Source organism: Leuciscus leuciscus (genome assembly GCF_965113295.1).
Source record: "Leuciscus leuciscus genome assembly, chromosome: 5".
NCBI lineage: Eukaryota > Metazoa > Chordata > Actinopteri > Cypriniformes > Leuciscidae > Leuciscus > Leuciscus leuciscus.
The window spans coordinates 20748704-20763593 of NC_138729.1; the positions used below are offsets into that span (position 1 = coordinate 20748704).

A 14890-nucleotide genomic window follows, 5' to 3' on the forward strand; every position below is an offset into this window, starting at 1 on the left:
ATCAAGCGTGCTTTGTATCCGTCAAGTGTTGTTCTCACCGCCGAGCCCAAAGCAATACACGCTTTAGTTCATCAGAGACCGAAAAGAGAAAAAAAAAAAAAAGAGAGACACTCTCACTTCAAAGACAAACAAAGGGCCACAAATAGATAAAACACCGGGCTGTCCGTCAGAGGTGTAGGATTATTAGCGACATCTCATTTCAGCCATTCGGACTGGAAATAGAGTTTATTTGAGATGGGGTGATTCGGGGGACGCAGCATTATTGCTGTACTTATCAATTACACTCCTAACCGGATCAAACCGAACAGTCCGATTTGTGTTTGTATCAGTAAATGTGCAAATACGCTGTGGCATGAATGTTTTCATGGTGATGGATCCTTTGTACCGTTTGTTTGGCAGCGTGGAAACGCTCTCAGTTCTTTAATCTCGAGCTCTATGCATTCCCTCACCCCATCTTAAATCGGCTTCTTAAAAGGTGAGCTTGTTCTGTCGTATAATTAAAACAACACTGACACACAAAAAAAACTGGCGAATTTTCCAGAATGTCACAGCGGTGTCAGTCACAGCTCGGAGAGATCAAGTCATTGTTGTGTTATGTGCAAGAAGTCGGCTGGTCTGAGACAGCCGGACAAAAGAGCACTAAAGAGGCAGTCCAGCGGCGGGTTATGAGGGTCTGAGCCCCAGTGAGGGGCTGTGGTGACCTGCGCTGACCGCTGGCCCAGGGGCCAGACCCTGTCGCCACTCGCCCCTCGAGGAGGTGCTTGCCAGGGCAGGAGGGCATGGGAAGAGTCCGGGATACGGCAAATGCGTCATAACAGAGAAAGAGAGGCTCTAGAGTCTTTCAGATATAACAGAACGCGCGATATTACGAAGTTTGAATACTAAACACAAAAGAAAAGCATCTATTAGAGCCATAAGACTATAATTTATCATCGAGTTGTACTAATGTTAGTATGTAATTATGATTATTGCTGTTGATTATTTTATATCATTTATTTCTATATTGTTAAATGTTGAATGATTATATATTCCACTTGTTTATATTATTATTATTTGTAGAAGTTTTCTCTTCACTTTCCTTTATAATGGATTTAGCTAGAACTGCGTTCAGACTCCATTTAAACTTTTTTAAAAAAAAAGATAATTTAATCTTTTTAAAGCACTACCAAATAACTTTGGTAACACTTCTACAATAAGGTTCAATTGTTAACATAGTTAATGTATTAACTAACATGAACTAACAACGAGCAATACATTTGTCACAGTATTTATTAATCTTTGTTAACGTTAGTTAATACAAATCCAGCTGTCCATTGTTTGTTCATGTTAGTTCACAGTGCATTAACTAATGTTAACAAATACAACCTTTGATTTTAATAACGTATTAAATGTTTAAATTAATATTAACTAAGATTAATAAATGCTGAATAAGTATTGTTCATTCTTAGTTCATGTTAACTCATGAACCTTATTGTAAAGTGTTACCATAACTTTTATTACTGTTGTTGTTGGATCTTTCTTCTTTTTTTTCTTTTTTTGTTGTTGTTGCTTTAAAAAAATTTTTTTTATATAATTCTCCTGTGTTAATTCTAGACAATGTTGGTGTAAATGAACACTATATTCCATAATAAGGGTGAAGAATGCTGAAATCAACCTAAGTTCAAAGCTAAACTCAGTCTAGTTATGCAAACTATTATACAACATTTGCTTTAAGGACATTATTATTTCAAAACAAAAGATAAGAATGGACAACAGGGAGTTTGTTTGTCTTATCAAGGCGCTCTTGTCTCTTTCTCGGTCATTTATCTAACCTGCCACCAGTGGGCAGTGGCACCGAGCTCCACTCAGCCTCCCTCACCACAACACCACACTAAGAGCCAGACGTCACTTAGATGACACCAGCCTGCCAGACAGAAACAAATAACTACAAATTTTAACCCCACGTCTGGTCAGTTCAGACTAACTCTGATAAACGCCACCTCTACTCTTACACACCACAGGCTGTCGGACTGGATTTGTACAAAAAAGACATTTATTAAATGAGAAACTGAATCAGAGTTCAGCAGAAATGAATTACGTTGGCTGTAGTGTTATAATTTAATGATCTCATGGATTTCGTGTCGAACGTTTAATATGCATGCATTTTAATTCAGAACTGTAAATTAAATGATGTTTTTAAAATGTGTTTAAAAGTGTAAATGAGCACATAATAATCTTATATTAGTGTTTTTAGTTCAGTTATTAGTTGTGTTAGTAAAATGCTGGCGTGAGCTCGTTTGTATTGATTAGATGTGAAAATGCTTGCTTTGCAGTCCATCATGTGAAATAATTATAATTGTTTGCTATTGACAGAAGCTTAATTTTTAATTAACTGTTTGGAAAATCACACCTTTGTTTCTTGGTTGATGCAAATAGTTTGAAGCTTATGTCGGTGGGGAAAAAATTAGCTTGTCATATTATGAAGATTTCTTTTTTCTTTTCACATAAAATTGTGTTGATTAGGTGCCTTTTAATATGATTGTTTTATGATTAAATGGAGTAATGTGTAAAGCAAAAATTATTTACATTTAAGCACAAGTTTAGTTTTTAGATAAGATAATTATACTTAATATAGAATAAATAATATTTTGTGAACATTATTTATTTACTTATTTTATTATTATTGTTACTATTTTTATTTATTTATTGAATTATTTGTAATTCTTTGAGTTGTTGAAACATTTATTTCTCTTATTGTCAAAGAAGTTGTATTCGTAAGCACTGTTCCTATTTTTTCAGCGTATGCAGGGGATCAGAATTCCCTTTGAGCCGTCCGGGAGAAACTTTGATTTGGTGATTTCTCTTCTGCGGGAGTTTGGCTGTGTATTGTGCATTTATTTAGAGCGATGCAGTAGAACAAGCGACAGACTATTGCATATCTGCCTGCCACTGAGACACTGATACCATTGAGTATTAAAGTCTTTAAATGTGTTTATTTGTTACTTTTATGTATTTTGTTTATGCTTGTTGTGTTTTTGGTTTATGTGAAGTATTAAAAAAAGTAATTTCACTGTAGTTTTTAATGTCGATTTTACAATGTTTCATTTTTAATGGATTTAAATTATACATGCATCTAAAAGATTATGATTTTAACTTGTTATAAGATGTGCAGTTAAAATATAACATAACTCATCATTTTAGTCTGTATATTCCACAATCAATTAGGAAAGCTGGATTTATTTTTCTAAATGCAACTCAGTAGCAGTATTCCTTTTTTATGCTGAATGTCAGCACACTAACTGAAGCTGAAGCTGAATTTGAGCTCACATGAAAGTGACACTGACCTCCGTTCGCATTGAGAGCCGCTCTAATCCCTCTCCCAATAGTTCACTCCTCTACTGCATGCCACACAATGCCGTGACTCACAGCGCTGGCATACATGCCTCTCCCCGGACACCTTGCTTTATTGTGAAGGGCCGGTTTGTTTTGGCAACTCGAGTACAATCAGAAAGAGCACTGGAGCCTGTTTATTTGTTTATTCATTTGTATGTGTTTTGTCTCTCAGGAGGGCTACGGGGTGATTGTGCTGAACCCCAACGAGAACTCTCTGGAGGTGGAGAAGGTTCCGGATCCAGCCAAGAAACCGTCCCCGGATGCCTCCGATGAGCCTGCTGAAAAGAGAGAGAGGAAGGAAGAGCGAGAGAGCAAGAAAAAGAAGGACTTTTATGAGAAGTATCGCAACCCACAGAAGGAAAGAGAGACGGAGCACATCCCGATACGAGTGAGTGGCCGAGGGAGGATGATGGGTATAGAGAGAGGGAAAGGAAGATGGGGTGAAATAGAGGGTGAGAGGGGGCTTTAGGCAGCTGAGTGAGTGGGCCACACATGTGCGGTCAGTAGGCTGTGGAGGATTTGGAAACCATCCAGATTTTTCATCTCGCTTTCTCTGTTTTTAAAAGCCCAGCGAAATCGCTTGATGAGCACCGGTTTATCCCTTGATGTAATTCCTAACAATGTGCTTGTCCTTTTTTATTTATTTAGTTACATCACAGTCATGAACCACTAGGGGGAGGGCATTCTCATTCTAGACAGCATCTGATTGGACTAAAATCAGTGTAGTGCAGGATGAGTCATCAATCAATCCAATCCAGCTTCATTTATAAAGCACATAATAAAAAGACCACAGTGCTGTACAATGAAATTAAAAATAAAAAGCGTGAAAATTACAAAAGATAATAACCACGAGAAAACATCAACACACATCGTTCAAGACTAACTCATACGGGTAGCTACAATCAGCTACCTTCATCAATATATTTGCTCAATTTCCTCAGAAGATTTTTTTTTTTTTTTTTTTTTTTTTGAATATCTGCTAGAACTGAATTTTGTCCAAGTTTAAAGTCACAAATGAAACTGAGCAATGATAGATATTTTCTTCCAAACTGTGACGCACATCCGAGTGTAACAGATTAAGACAAAAATTGTAGGATAGTTTATTGGATTGTGAGATGTGGCCGTTTCCCTTAAAAAAAAAAAAAAGGAGATGGGTTTAAGAGAACTAAATGATTGGAAAAGACTGCCATAGGTCAACAGAATCAAGTCTGTTGCTTTTAAAGGAACATTGTGTTATAATATTTTAGTTTAATAATTGCAAGGTCAAAATAAAAAAAATGCATGTTTTATGAATCGTTCACAATGAGATCAATAACATGCATTTAGAAAATATTCATTTCATGCCAACTTTGGGTACTCTAGCATACAAGCTAACAGACATGAAAATATCCACAAATATCCAAGTTTAATTCCATGGCATCTTGGGTCAAATTGTTAGCATGCAGAGAAGATATATACACAACCTCTCAAACACACTCATTTTAGAGTATACATGCACACCACAAATCAAATCAAAAAAATAAATCATTTCTAATGCAAAACCATGAGGCAACCAGATGAAAGAAGGAAGCATCAATTGGAAAAATTGTCTCCCGAAAGTTAGCGCTTTGTTTTATCACCATTTGACGGCCACGTCACATATCGTCACACTCCTTGTGCTGTCATTTACTGTCGTTGACTCAGTAGCGGTGTGTGAGCTGTCAACACACTTCTGAGGCTACCTTCACACACACACACACACACACACACACACACACACACACACACACACCAGTTCAGATTCAGTTTGAGGTATAATTATCTGCACTATTAGCATGAAGTCAGCTTTAAAACTGTCGTACCTCTCACTTTCCCTCTCTTTGTAAACAAATTATCTTAATTACTCTTTTTATTGCCATAAACTAACTCTGACAACTATCATTCCTTAATAAATTCAAACTGAGGACAGAATTCTGTGGTGTTGCCCAGATGAAGTTGTTTTTTAACACACATTCACAGTCAGTAAGATAAAAAAAATCTATGAAATAGCCATCAGTGAGTGTGAATCTGAGATTTCAACACCTCGTCCATTTCTGAGGCGTTTCATCAGTGTTGGTGTGGTGAATAGAGGAAGTTGTTCTCCTGACTGCTGTGTATAATGGAAAAACTCACTGTCAATATCTATGAGAGCTGACATCTTCATGCGCACATGCAGCAATGTGTGTTTATGAGTAAATGATAGAGAAAAAGTGTGTGTACGTCTCCAAGAGGAGGTACATTACCCTGAAGAGGAGAAAGGGAAGAACCCATAGCAATGTCTTAATAAATATTTCAGCTTGGATAGTTTGGGATTCATATGATGAGAAGACTTAGCATCTCTCTCTCTCTCTCTCTCTCCTCCTGAAGTCTAGTCTTGCAGTATGAGATAAAGTCCAGGTCTGCTAGCTAGATGGCCTTGCAGTGTTCTGAACTCTGACGTCTGCCTGCTTTCCACTCGGCCACATTATGCAGTTCCAAACCAGAGCGAGCTGCTCCAGCACAAGGACATGTGCTGATGACTGTGTGTCTCTGACTTATATTTGTGCTTGTGAATTCCTGTTGGGAACATCGAAGTACGGTTGCCAAGTGGAAATGCACGCAAGTTGAAAAAGCCGTTTTGTTTTGAACCACTGCAGGAAAATATTAAAAGGGCTCTGTTGAGATGATTTCAGGCTTTCGTTTGTGTGTGTTGTTGGCTTGTTTAGTTTTTATATAACTAATATCCTGCAGCACATTGTCAGTGGCTGAAATGTAATGATTCAGCGCTTTGATTTAATTTTCTTTGTATACTTTGAGATCCTGTATATTTGTTAAGGGTTTATGTGTGTAGTACTTAGTGATTATAGTTGCATAAAAACATTGATTCTTTGGAAAGACTTCCATTACATTGGAAATACTTTCATAACATTTAAAAACATTATTAGAGTTGCTTGTTAAGGCAAGTATTGCTATTACTGTTGCTAATAATCTGTATTGTTTGAATGTTTTTCAAATCCCCTTGCCCTAAGTATTAAACATAGGTAGACCCAAGACCTTTCTAGGCACAATAATATGATTTAAAAGCTCAGTGGTGGGATATTTTCACATGGGCTAGTAACAAAACAAGCCAAGACACTCAGAATACATCAGCAACCACATAGCAATTCTTCAGAAAATATATAAAATATAATGAATATAACATAACATAGCATAATATAATTATGCTTAACATATTATTTGTTAATGTAAATTAACTTATCTAGAAATGTAATGATAGTTTATAATGATAGTTGTGTTCCAAAATACTTGTTGTTTCTTAGTGACTTGAAACAATATCGTATGTACAGCAACACAAACCGACATTACAGACTTTTATTATATATATATATATATATATATATATATATATATATATATATATTATGTTGTTATTATTATTATTATTATTTTTTTTTTTTATGTAAACAAATTTTAAAATAAACTCCCATTAGTTAACATTATTTAAAGGGATACTTCACCGATTAGCATTAAGCTTTGTATCAGTAGAAACCCGGTAGTATTTTCGAATGACCGTGCTTCCCTCCCTCATGTCCCCCTGAGACGAAAGATTTCTGTATTGTGTGTCTGGAAAAAAACATCCGATGACGCAAAAATCGTAATTTTGCGTCATCGGAGGCTCTTTTGGCCAGAAGCTAGAGACCACAGCCAGTAGTAGGAGCTCGTTCCGCATGTTTTCAACCCGCCCATAGGGGGTGGGATCTCACGATAAAACGCCGTCTTTTCAGTTTCGAGTCAACTAGTAGCCTTGTTGTCTAGTAGCCTTCTGATACTGCCCTCAGTAACCGGTAGGCGTGGCTTGGTTAGGCCTCGTAGGGCAGCGAAACAAGTGCATTATAAGAGTTGTTGTCTTTCATCCACGTGAGCCAAAAATTAATTTTCTGACTTTTCTCAGTCTAGAAGGCACCAACTTCTAAAATAATTTCACATTTCTACTACATAAATGACCCAATTTAAATACACATCTTTAAATACACATCAATTTAAATCTTTCCAGCGGTGAAATATCACTTTAATGTATTAACTAACAATCAGCAATCCATCCACCCATCCATTCATTAATAAAATGTTTCTAATTTTAATAAATAAAACTGTTCATTGTCATGTTAACTCAGGTCCATTAGGTAATATTAACAGATTAACCACTTAATAATAACAACGTGTAAGTAAATGTTGAAATGAACATTTACTAAGATTAATAAATGCTTTAGAATAATTTCTCATTGTTAATTCATGTTAACTGACATAGTTTACTAATGTTTCCAATTGGAACCTTATTGCAAAGTGTTACCCTATTTTTTTATACCTTATCTCCTCTAATTACAAAAAATAACTAGATTATTAAAATTATTTTAAATATAAGCCTTAATGTTTGCTTAAGTACCTCCTTACTGTTCTTTTTTTTTTTTTTTGGATTTCTTTCAGTAAGATACCGTTTTCTGACGAAACTGACGTAAGCGTCAAACACCTACATTTACATATTTGATAACGAGCACTGAAGCATTAGAGTACATACAGTATTAGTACACAGATTATTTGGTAGTACATTATGTCATTGGGTCCAATCAGATTACAGTGCTATAGATCGCTGTATGCGAGTCTCCCCGGATCAGTTTTTTGATGAATCTGTAACTGCGCTGATGTGTGCGTGTCTGTATTTGTGTGTGTTTTCTCCTCCTCTCCACCCATCCTCTCAGGCCCTAGAGTAGGAGGCGGGTCACAGCGAGTCCCATTCTCCTAAAGTTTTTAATCTTTTATAGTGGCATTGTACGCGACTGAACCTCCTCTCCTCCCCTCCTTGACTCCCCGTAGAGCACTAGACCACCTGCACGTCGCTCTGGCCGGGCCCTGCAGCTCCAGGCTTTGGTAGCGCTGAGTTGATTAATACACTTCCTTACCCCCATTAAGGAGCCCTTAACTGCCTTTAGCACTCTTACTTTTTTAGCACCCCTCGGGTTGCGAGCCCCCAGCCCTGCCTAATCTCCCCGCAATCTTACAGATCACAGCCTCAGCGGCCCACGTCTGCTGACGCCGAAGAAGAGGGGTGGACATGAGAACCAGGGGGGGCCGAAATAGTGGGGGTGGCATACAAAGTTTTTTTGGGAGTTCACTTTACTCTGAATTTGAGGCCTAATCCAGTTACCTATTTTCTGTCAGCCAAGCGGAGGAATAGCAAGAACAAAACCCACATTCAGAGCTTAAGAAGCTTCCAAAGATTTCATTCAGGCCTGAGCGGTCCCGGCTTAGGGCCCCAGCCCCAAGGGGAAAAGAGCAAGTGGACAAAAAGCCCAGTGCGCTCAGCCTTTCTCTAAAGCACCACTTATTTTTGTAAATGACTAGAATCCTTCTCCTAACACTTTTTTTTTTTTCTCACATTTCTTATTGTTGCTTTTTTTTTTGTAAAACGTTCTAGGCTCGAGAGAAAGGGAGAGCACTTCGTCAAACATTCAGACGCAGCAGCTTGTGGGAGGTGTTTTTCTTTTCATTTCTTGCTCTTTCCATCTCTCCGTTTATTCTTTACTTAAGTGCCTGCAGAACTTTAAGTGTCAAATCCTTGTGGAAATGGCATGAGTTTATTGAACGCTCGAGAACGCCATCGCTTTCATACACCATGTACGCTATGACCTAACACGAGAAAAATAAAACATCCATTGACACCAGGCCTCTGCTTTACATTGTTTTGCAACACTCAAGTTCTGCCTCTTGTCGCATTTACCGTGAAATGATTTCCAAGGCAGTAACATTTAAGTGTTAGATCTGTTAGCTGGAAAATAATGCTGGAAAATAAAAGGATGGCCTTTATAGTTATGATTGAAATGTTCTGGGTTGACGTAATCCAGCGCAACACATTGGACCTTGTTCATGAAACGCGATCATAACTGTAAATCATTCACACTTCCATACATGCAACAGTTTTACATGCAGTTTACACAGAAATTTGTTCTGCTCGTGTTTCATGAATAAGGATCTCCATGAATTATAGTGTACGAATTTTCTTTTTACTTGTTTTCTTTTTTTCTCTTTTGATGAATTCTCATCAGCAAAAGCACATGCCTGAAGTTACTAATTAGCATACTATACTGCCAAAATATTTCCACATATGGGCTTTTCAGACACCTTAAGTATAATAATAAATAATAAACACGTGAGACTTATTGTAGAGTTATTTGTCAGTTGTAATTTATTCCTGTGATGGCTGAATTTTCAGCATCATTACTTCAGTTTTAGGTGTCACATGATTCTTCAGAAATCATTCTAATATAATGATTTGCTGCTCAAGAATTTTATTTATTTATTATTATTATTATCAGTGTTTAAAACAGTTGTGCTGCTTAATATTTTTGTGGAAACAGGGTTCTATGATGAAAAAATATTTATTTGAAATGTAATTTAATGCATCCTTGCTGAATAAAAGTAAAAGTCTCACTGACCCCAAACTTCTGAACAGTAGTGTATATATAATTTTAGATTAATACATTCATGTTTTAAAGACCACCAGGAGTTTTGTTTAAAAAAGAAAATAGGCGGTATTTAACATTGTGTTTGTACACAGGTTTTGTGCACAAATATGTACACGCATAGTTAGTGAGGGTGTGATTCACAAATTCACACAGTGATTTGAACAAATGTTTTTTTTTTTTTTTACTACAACTTTTAGTAGTATGCAAAATAAATACCTCTCAACTTTCCACAGTAAATATTTTGAAAAAACTATATGTTGTAATGCTTCACCAACATCTTGCATATGATTATGAATGAGAGCATATTGTGTTGTGCCTAAAAGGTGCTCCAAAATCATATAAAAGTGTCACCGATGGGGCATTGATGGGACATAAGCATCGGTTCAAGGGGTTACTGCTGGTGTTCCTACTTTGTGTACCTCTACTGCGTCCTTCGTCTCCACAGAAACGACATCCATTATTTATCCCTCGTCTTCTCTCTCCTGTTCCCTCGGGGACGAGAGGAATCCGTGTTTTGGAGATGTACTGTTTCCCAATGCCTGGCTCGTACATCCCTAACCTACATGTCTATTAGATATGGCCCCGCCGATTCGGAGATGTCAAGAGACTTGTATTCTGGCTCGGGTTGTATCAGCCTCAGTCAGTGTTCCCGTAGTTCAGGGACACTTCTGGAGGTCCTCTGTGTGTATGTGAACTTTGGCCTTGAAGACCTTCCACATAACCCACATTGCCAAGACAAGCGTGGTGACCGGACGTGCCTTAATTAAACTTCTGAACTGGTGATATGAGCGTAGCAGAGGTCAGAATCACAGGTTACGAGGTTCTTTACGAGGTTCGTCTGCTGTATGCGTGAGTGTATTTATTTATTTTGAGCTCCACTGATTTATGAGCTGGGGCATCTGTTAGCACAAGAGTGTGCGTGTGTATATATATATATATTCCTAATGTATTTGTTTTGGTTGCTTAATCCAAAGCGTTGTCATCATATATGGAGTATAAGTACATACATAGATAAAGCATCCTAGTAAACTTAAGCATATACTTTGGATGGTAAATGTTTCAGTAAGGTTGTAAGAAGATGCCCAAGTTGTGACAGTTGTTTTTTATGTATTTGATTTTGCTCGCTTTTTTAATAACTGAAATCATGCAATTTGTTTTAAACCATAATATGCTCATACAGTACTTGAAGTAACTATGTTTTATTTACTCAGCAAAGCCAATTCTTACTCACATTTGGCACTTGCAGGGAGTTAGTTTTGGAACCTGGTAACATGATTCATATAGACGTCTGTTTATCTTTTAAAATTCCAGAATAATTTTGCATATTATGAAAACTAGAAAAAAAGATTGTATATATGTATGTGTGTATATATCGTTTCTCTCTCTCTATATATGTATTTACACATACACATACATATACATATATATATATATATATATATATATATATATATATATATATATATATATATATATATAGAGAGAGAGCGAGCGAGAGAGAGAGAGAGAATGTGAATTGTGTATATGAGGCAGCTCTCTCTGTGTGCCTGTATGTGTGTGTTGTCCTCTTGTAATTTTTGCATATGAACTGCTTGTCAACCCTTGCCACTGTCTGAGATCTCCTCTCTCTGAAGCTGTGCATTCGAACCGCTCTCAGGGCGAATCCCGCTGTAGCTCCGCTCAGATGTCTGCTCCCAATCTTCCCGTTAGGTCAACCAAGAAACACATCCAATCTGCTGTCAGAAGCCAAACCAAGGGCCTTCACAGCAGGCCTTCACCACCAAACGACACACAAACCACTGTCTGTGCCTTCTTCCCCCTAACATCAATTAAAGCAAGGCAGTAATTTAATCTGACAATCACAGGCTTTGAGTGAGACAGGTTGAAATGTCACAGAGATGACCTTTCTGCCCACATGCAGCCAAGAGCTGTCTTTTGCCTAGGCCTTTGTAGTTTGTTAATGAGATATTGATTTGAAACAATGCACTAGCAAATTTTGTCGAGATTAGCTCCATGCTAACAAGGTCATTGCGCCGTGACAGTACATTCTCCTGTTTATCAGCACCATACCTCCACCTCCTTTATTTAAGAGCCCTCTTAGGGGGTCTGTAACCCCCCCCCCCCCCCCCCAATGCCTTTTTAATTTCCTGTTTTCCCTAAGCATGTTGATATTCTGTCCACATCTTCCCCGTTGGCCTCGTTTGTCATCTTACTGGCTTTCGGCGGGCTTGCTAGTCGTTAATTACTTGTGATTTTCAAGTCATCTCCTTGGTTCATGTTCTCTCCCCCCTTTCCCCTCCACTAGATATGAGGGCTCTCGCCACGGTCACACTCTTTTCTGAAGGAGCACCTTGTCTGGAACTGGCCAGGTGTGGACGGAAAATCTGCAGGAAGTGAGTGCCAGTACTCGTTTTGCCAGCCCAAGACGTCTAGTGTTCCATGCACGCTAGCGGTGCTATCAGGAAGTCCACGCGCCGCCATGAAACCCAGTCTCAGCCTTATCCGAGTATACAAACCCAGCACTCACACTGCCAACTTTCAAATCCCTCAGCATTATCGGCTTTCCCAGACTCCTATTTCTTACTATCAGTCCGCGGTCTCTGTAAACGCAAGCCATGTGGAGCTAGCGACAGGCTAACGGACGTTTGAGGCACTTAATGTGAATCTCTGCAAACACCTGGAAAGTAGGTCCACATTCTAATGGCTCCAGTAATAATACAAAACACGCAATTACCTCCTTGGATTGTTTAACGCTTAATCGTTTAACTAAATTAAAATAATCCCATGCCCTTCTGAAGAGGTACTGCTGGTCAATGAAGTGAACTGAGAGGACTGTGTTTGCCCAGTGTTTCTAGAAACATTTAGCACGGTTAATTCTGACTGTTTGGATGGGCTTTTTAAAGGTAATCTGTGGACCTGCAAAAAGGCAGCTAAATATGAATTAGTTGCAATTTGTAGCTAGCAGTGGTGTAGTTGAGACCAGCCAATTTGAGTCAAGACCAAGACCAGAAGAGGGTTGAGTCTGAGTCCAATGAAAACATGGTCTAAGACCGAATCTGAACAAGCTGTGTTTGCTTAGTTTGGAAATACTTGAAAGTAGAGATGCACCGATTACAATTTTCTGGGCCGATTCCGATTTTTCATTAAGTTTGACCTGCCTATACCGATTTTAGCCGGTTCCGATTACATTTTTTCTAACCACTTTACAGCACACACAAATATTTAATGATGTTGCAATCAAATTCATCAAATGATGAAATAGTAATATAAATGGTTATTATTAATTATAATTACCTTGTTAATTCGTCACAATGGAAGTAGGAGCTCCAAATGAGCTCAATGCATTGTGGAAGCAAATACGTGTTGGCACTGTAGTAAGTCTTCTGGATATTGTTTGCATATGGAAAATTGCATACAATGCACAGTATACGTACTATTTAATAAAAGCACAGTAGCATTGTATTATGCTGTTCCAAACAGCCAGTGAAAACACTGAATGTTTATGTGGATCTACTTCCATGTTAATTTTCTCAGTCTTGAACTGTGATGCCTCTGCATAATAGAAAGAGAGATTTTCTGCTTTAAATAGGCATAAAACGGTTTATGTATTTGTCTTGAAACTAACACGAAGGCGACTGTTGGAAACAATGTGTTAAAATAGTTTAACAGCTTAAAAAGTCGTGCAGTTTAACAGTGTCCTATAGTGTGACTTGTTTTTTTGTTTTTTTTGTTGCATGAAGTATTTATTATACTAATTGAGATACTACTTGACATTTTTTCTTAATTTGTTTTTATTCATTTGTCATACAATAGGGCTGCATAATTGAAAGGGTTAGTTCACCCAAAAATGAAAATTAGGTCAATAATTACCCTCATGTCGTTCCAAACCTGTAAGACTTCCATTCTTCTTAGGAAAACAAATGAAGATCTTTTGGATGAAATCTTAGACCTTTCTGTCCCTCCATATACAGCTACACAATTATCACTTTGACGCTTCAAAAAGTTCAGAGATTGTAAAACTAATCCATATGAATTGAGAGGTTTAGTCCTAATTAATGACACAATTTAAATTTTGGGGTGGTCCCTTTAAGTTGATTGAAAAAGCTAAATAGATTAATTAGAGAAATGAGAATGCAGGGGTAACCAATTACATTACGATCAATTAATCAATAAATTAATAAAACAATTATTTCCTATATACACTGTAAAGCTTTAGGGCCCTATTTTAACGATCTGAAACGCAAGTGTCAAGTGCAAAGCGCAAGTAACTTTGTGGGCGGGTCTTGGGCGCTGTTGCTATTTTCCCGGCGGGATAAATGACTCTTGCGCCCGGCGCAAATCTAAAATGGGTTGGTCTGAAGTAGCTTCGTTATTCATAGGTGTGGTTTGGGTGTAACGTGAAATAAACCAATCAGAGCGTCATCTCACATTCCCTTTAAGAGCAGACGCGCTTTTTCCATAGCGGATTGCTATTGTAACGGTGGATTTGCCAGGCGCACGCCAGGAGCGGTTCACAGCCAAGGAGAGCAACGCTCTCGTCACGGCCGTAAAAGAGAGAAGTTACATTGAAATGGAGAAACCCACCAAATTAACAGGCGTATGATAATTTGAGTAAATGTGTAAGCTAGATATATGCTTTTATAATAAATTGTCTATCTATCTATCTATCTATCTATCTATCTATCTATCGTAATAATGTATGATTTGCAAAAATGAAAACTGCTGCTTCTGTGTAGATGAGAGAATCAAAGTGTATGCGCGTTGTGCACACGCTACATTGATTATGGCCAAGCATGCGCCCTTAAAATAGCATATGAATAACATTTGTTGAAGTTAGCAATGCAGAAAGTACACACTTATTTTTAATAAAGAAAAGTTAATGTCCATGCATACACAATAACACTGAGACATGAGCAACTGGTCTGCTCACTCTGGGAGTCTTCTAGGTCTTGCACATGCATGGACGAGATGAAGGCTGACAGCGAGAGAGAAAGAGAGAGAGA

At 37.8% G+C, this 14890-nt stretch overlaps 1 protein-coding gene across 1 annotated transcript in view; it reads left to right on the forward strand.

The window, feature by feature from the left end:
• The window catches only part of arb2a (ARB2 cotranscriptional regulator A), a 181395-nt gene that overhangs the window by 77907 nt on the left and 88598 nt on the right, over positions 1-14890 (forward strand). Inside the window, exon 7 of the mRNA XM_082170038.1 lies at positions 3545-3760. Within this exon, the coding sequence (XP_082026164.1) occupies positions 3545-3760 (216 nt within the window). The remainder of the gene's footprint in view (positions 1-3544; positions 3761-14890) is intronic.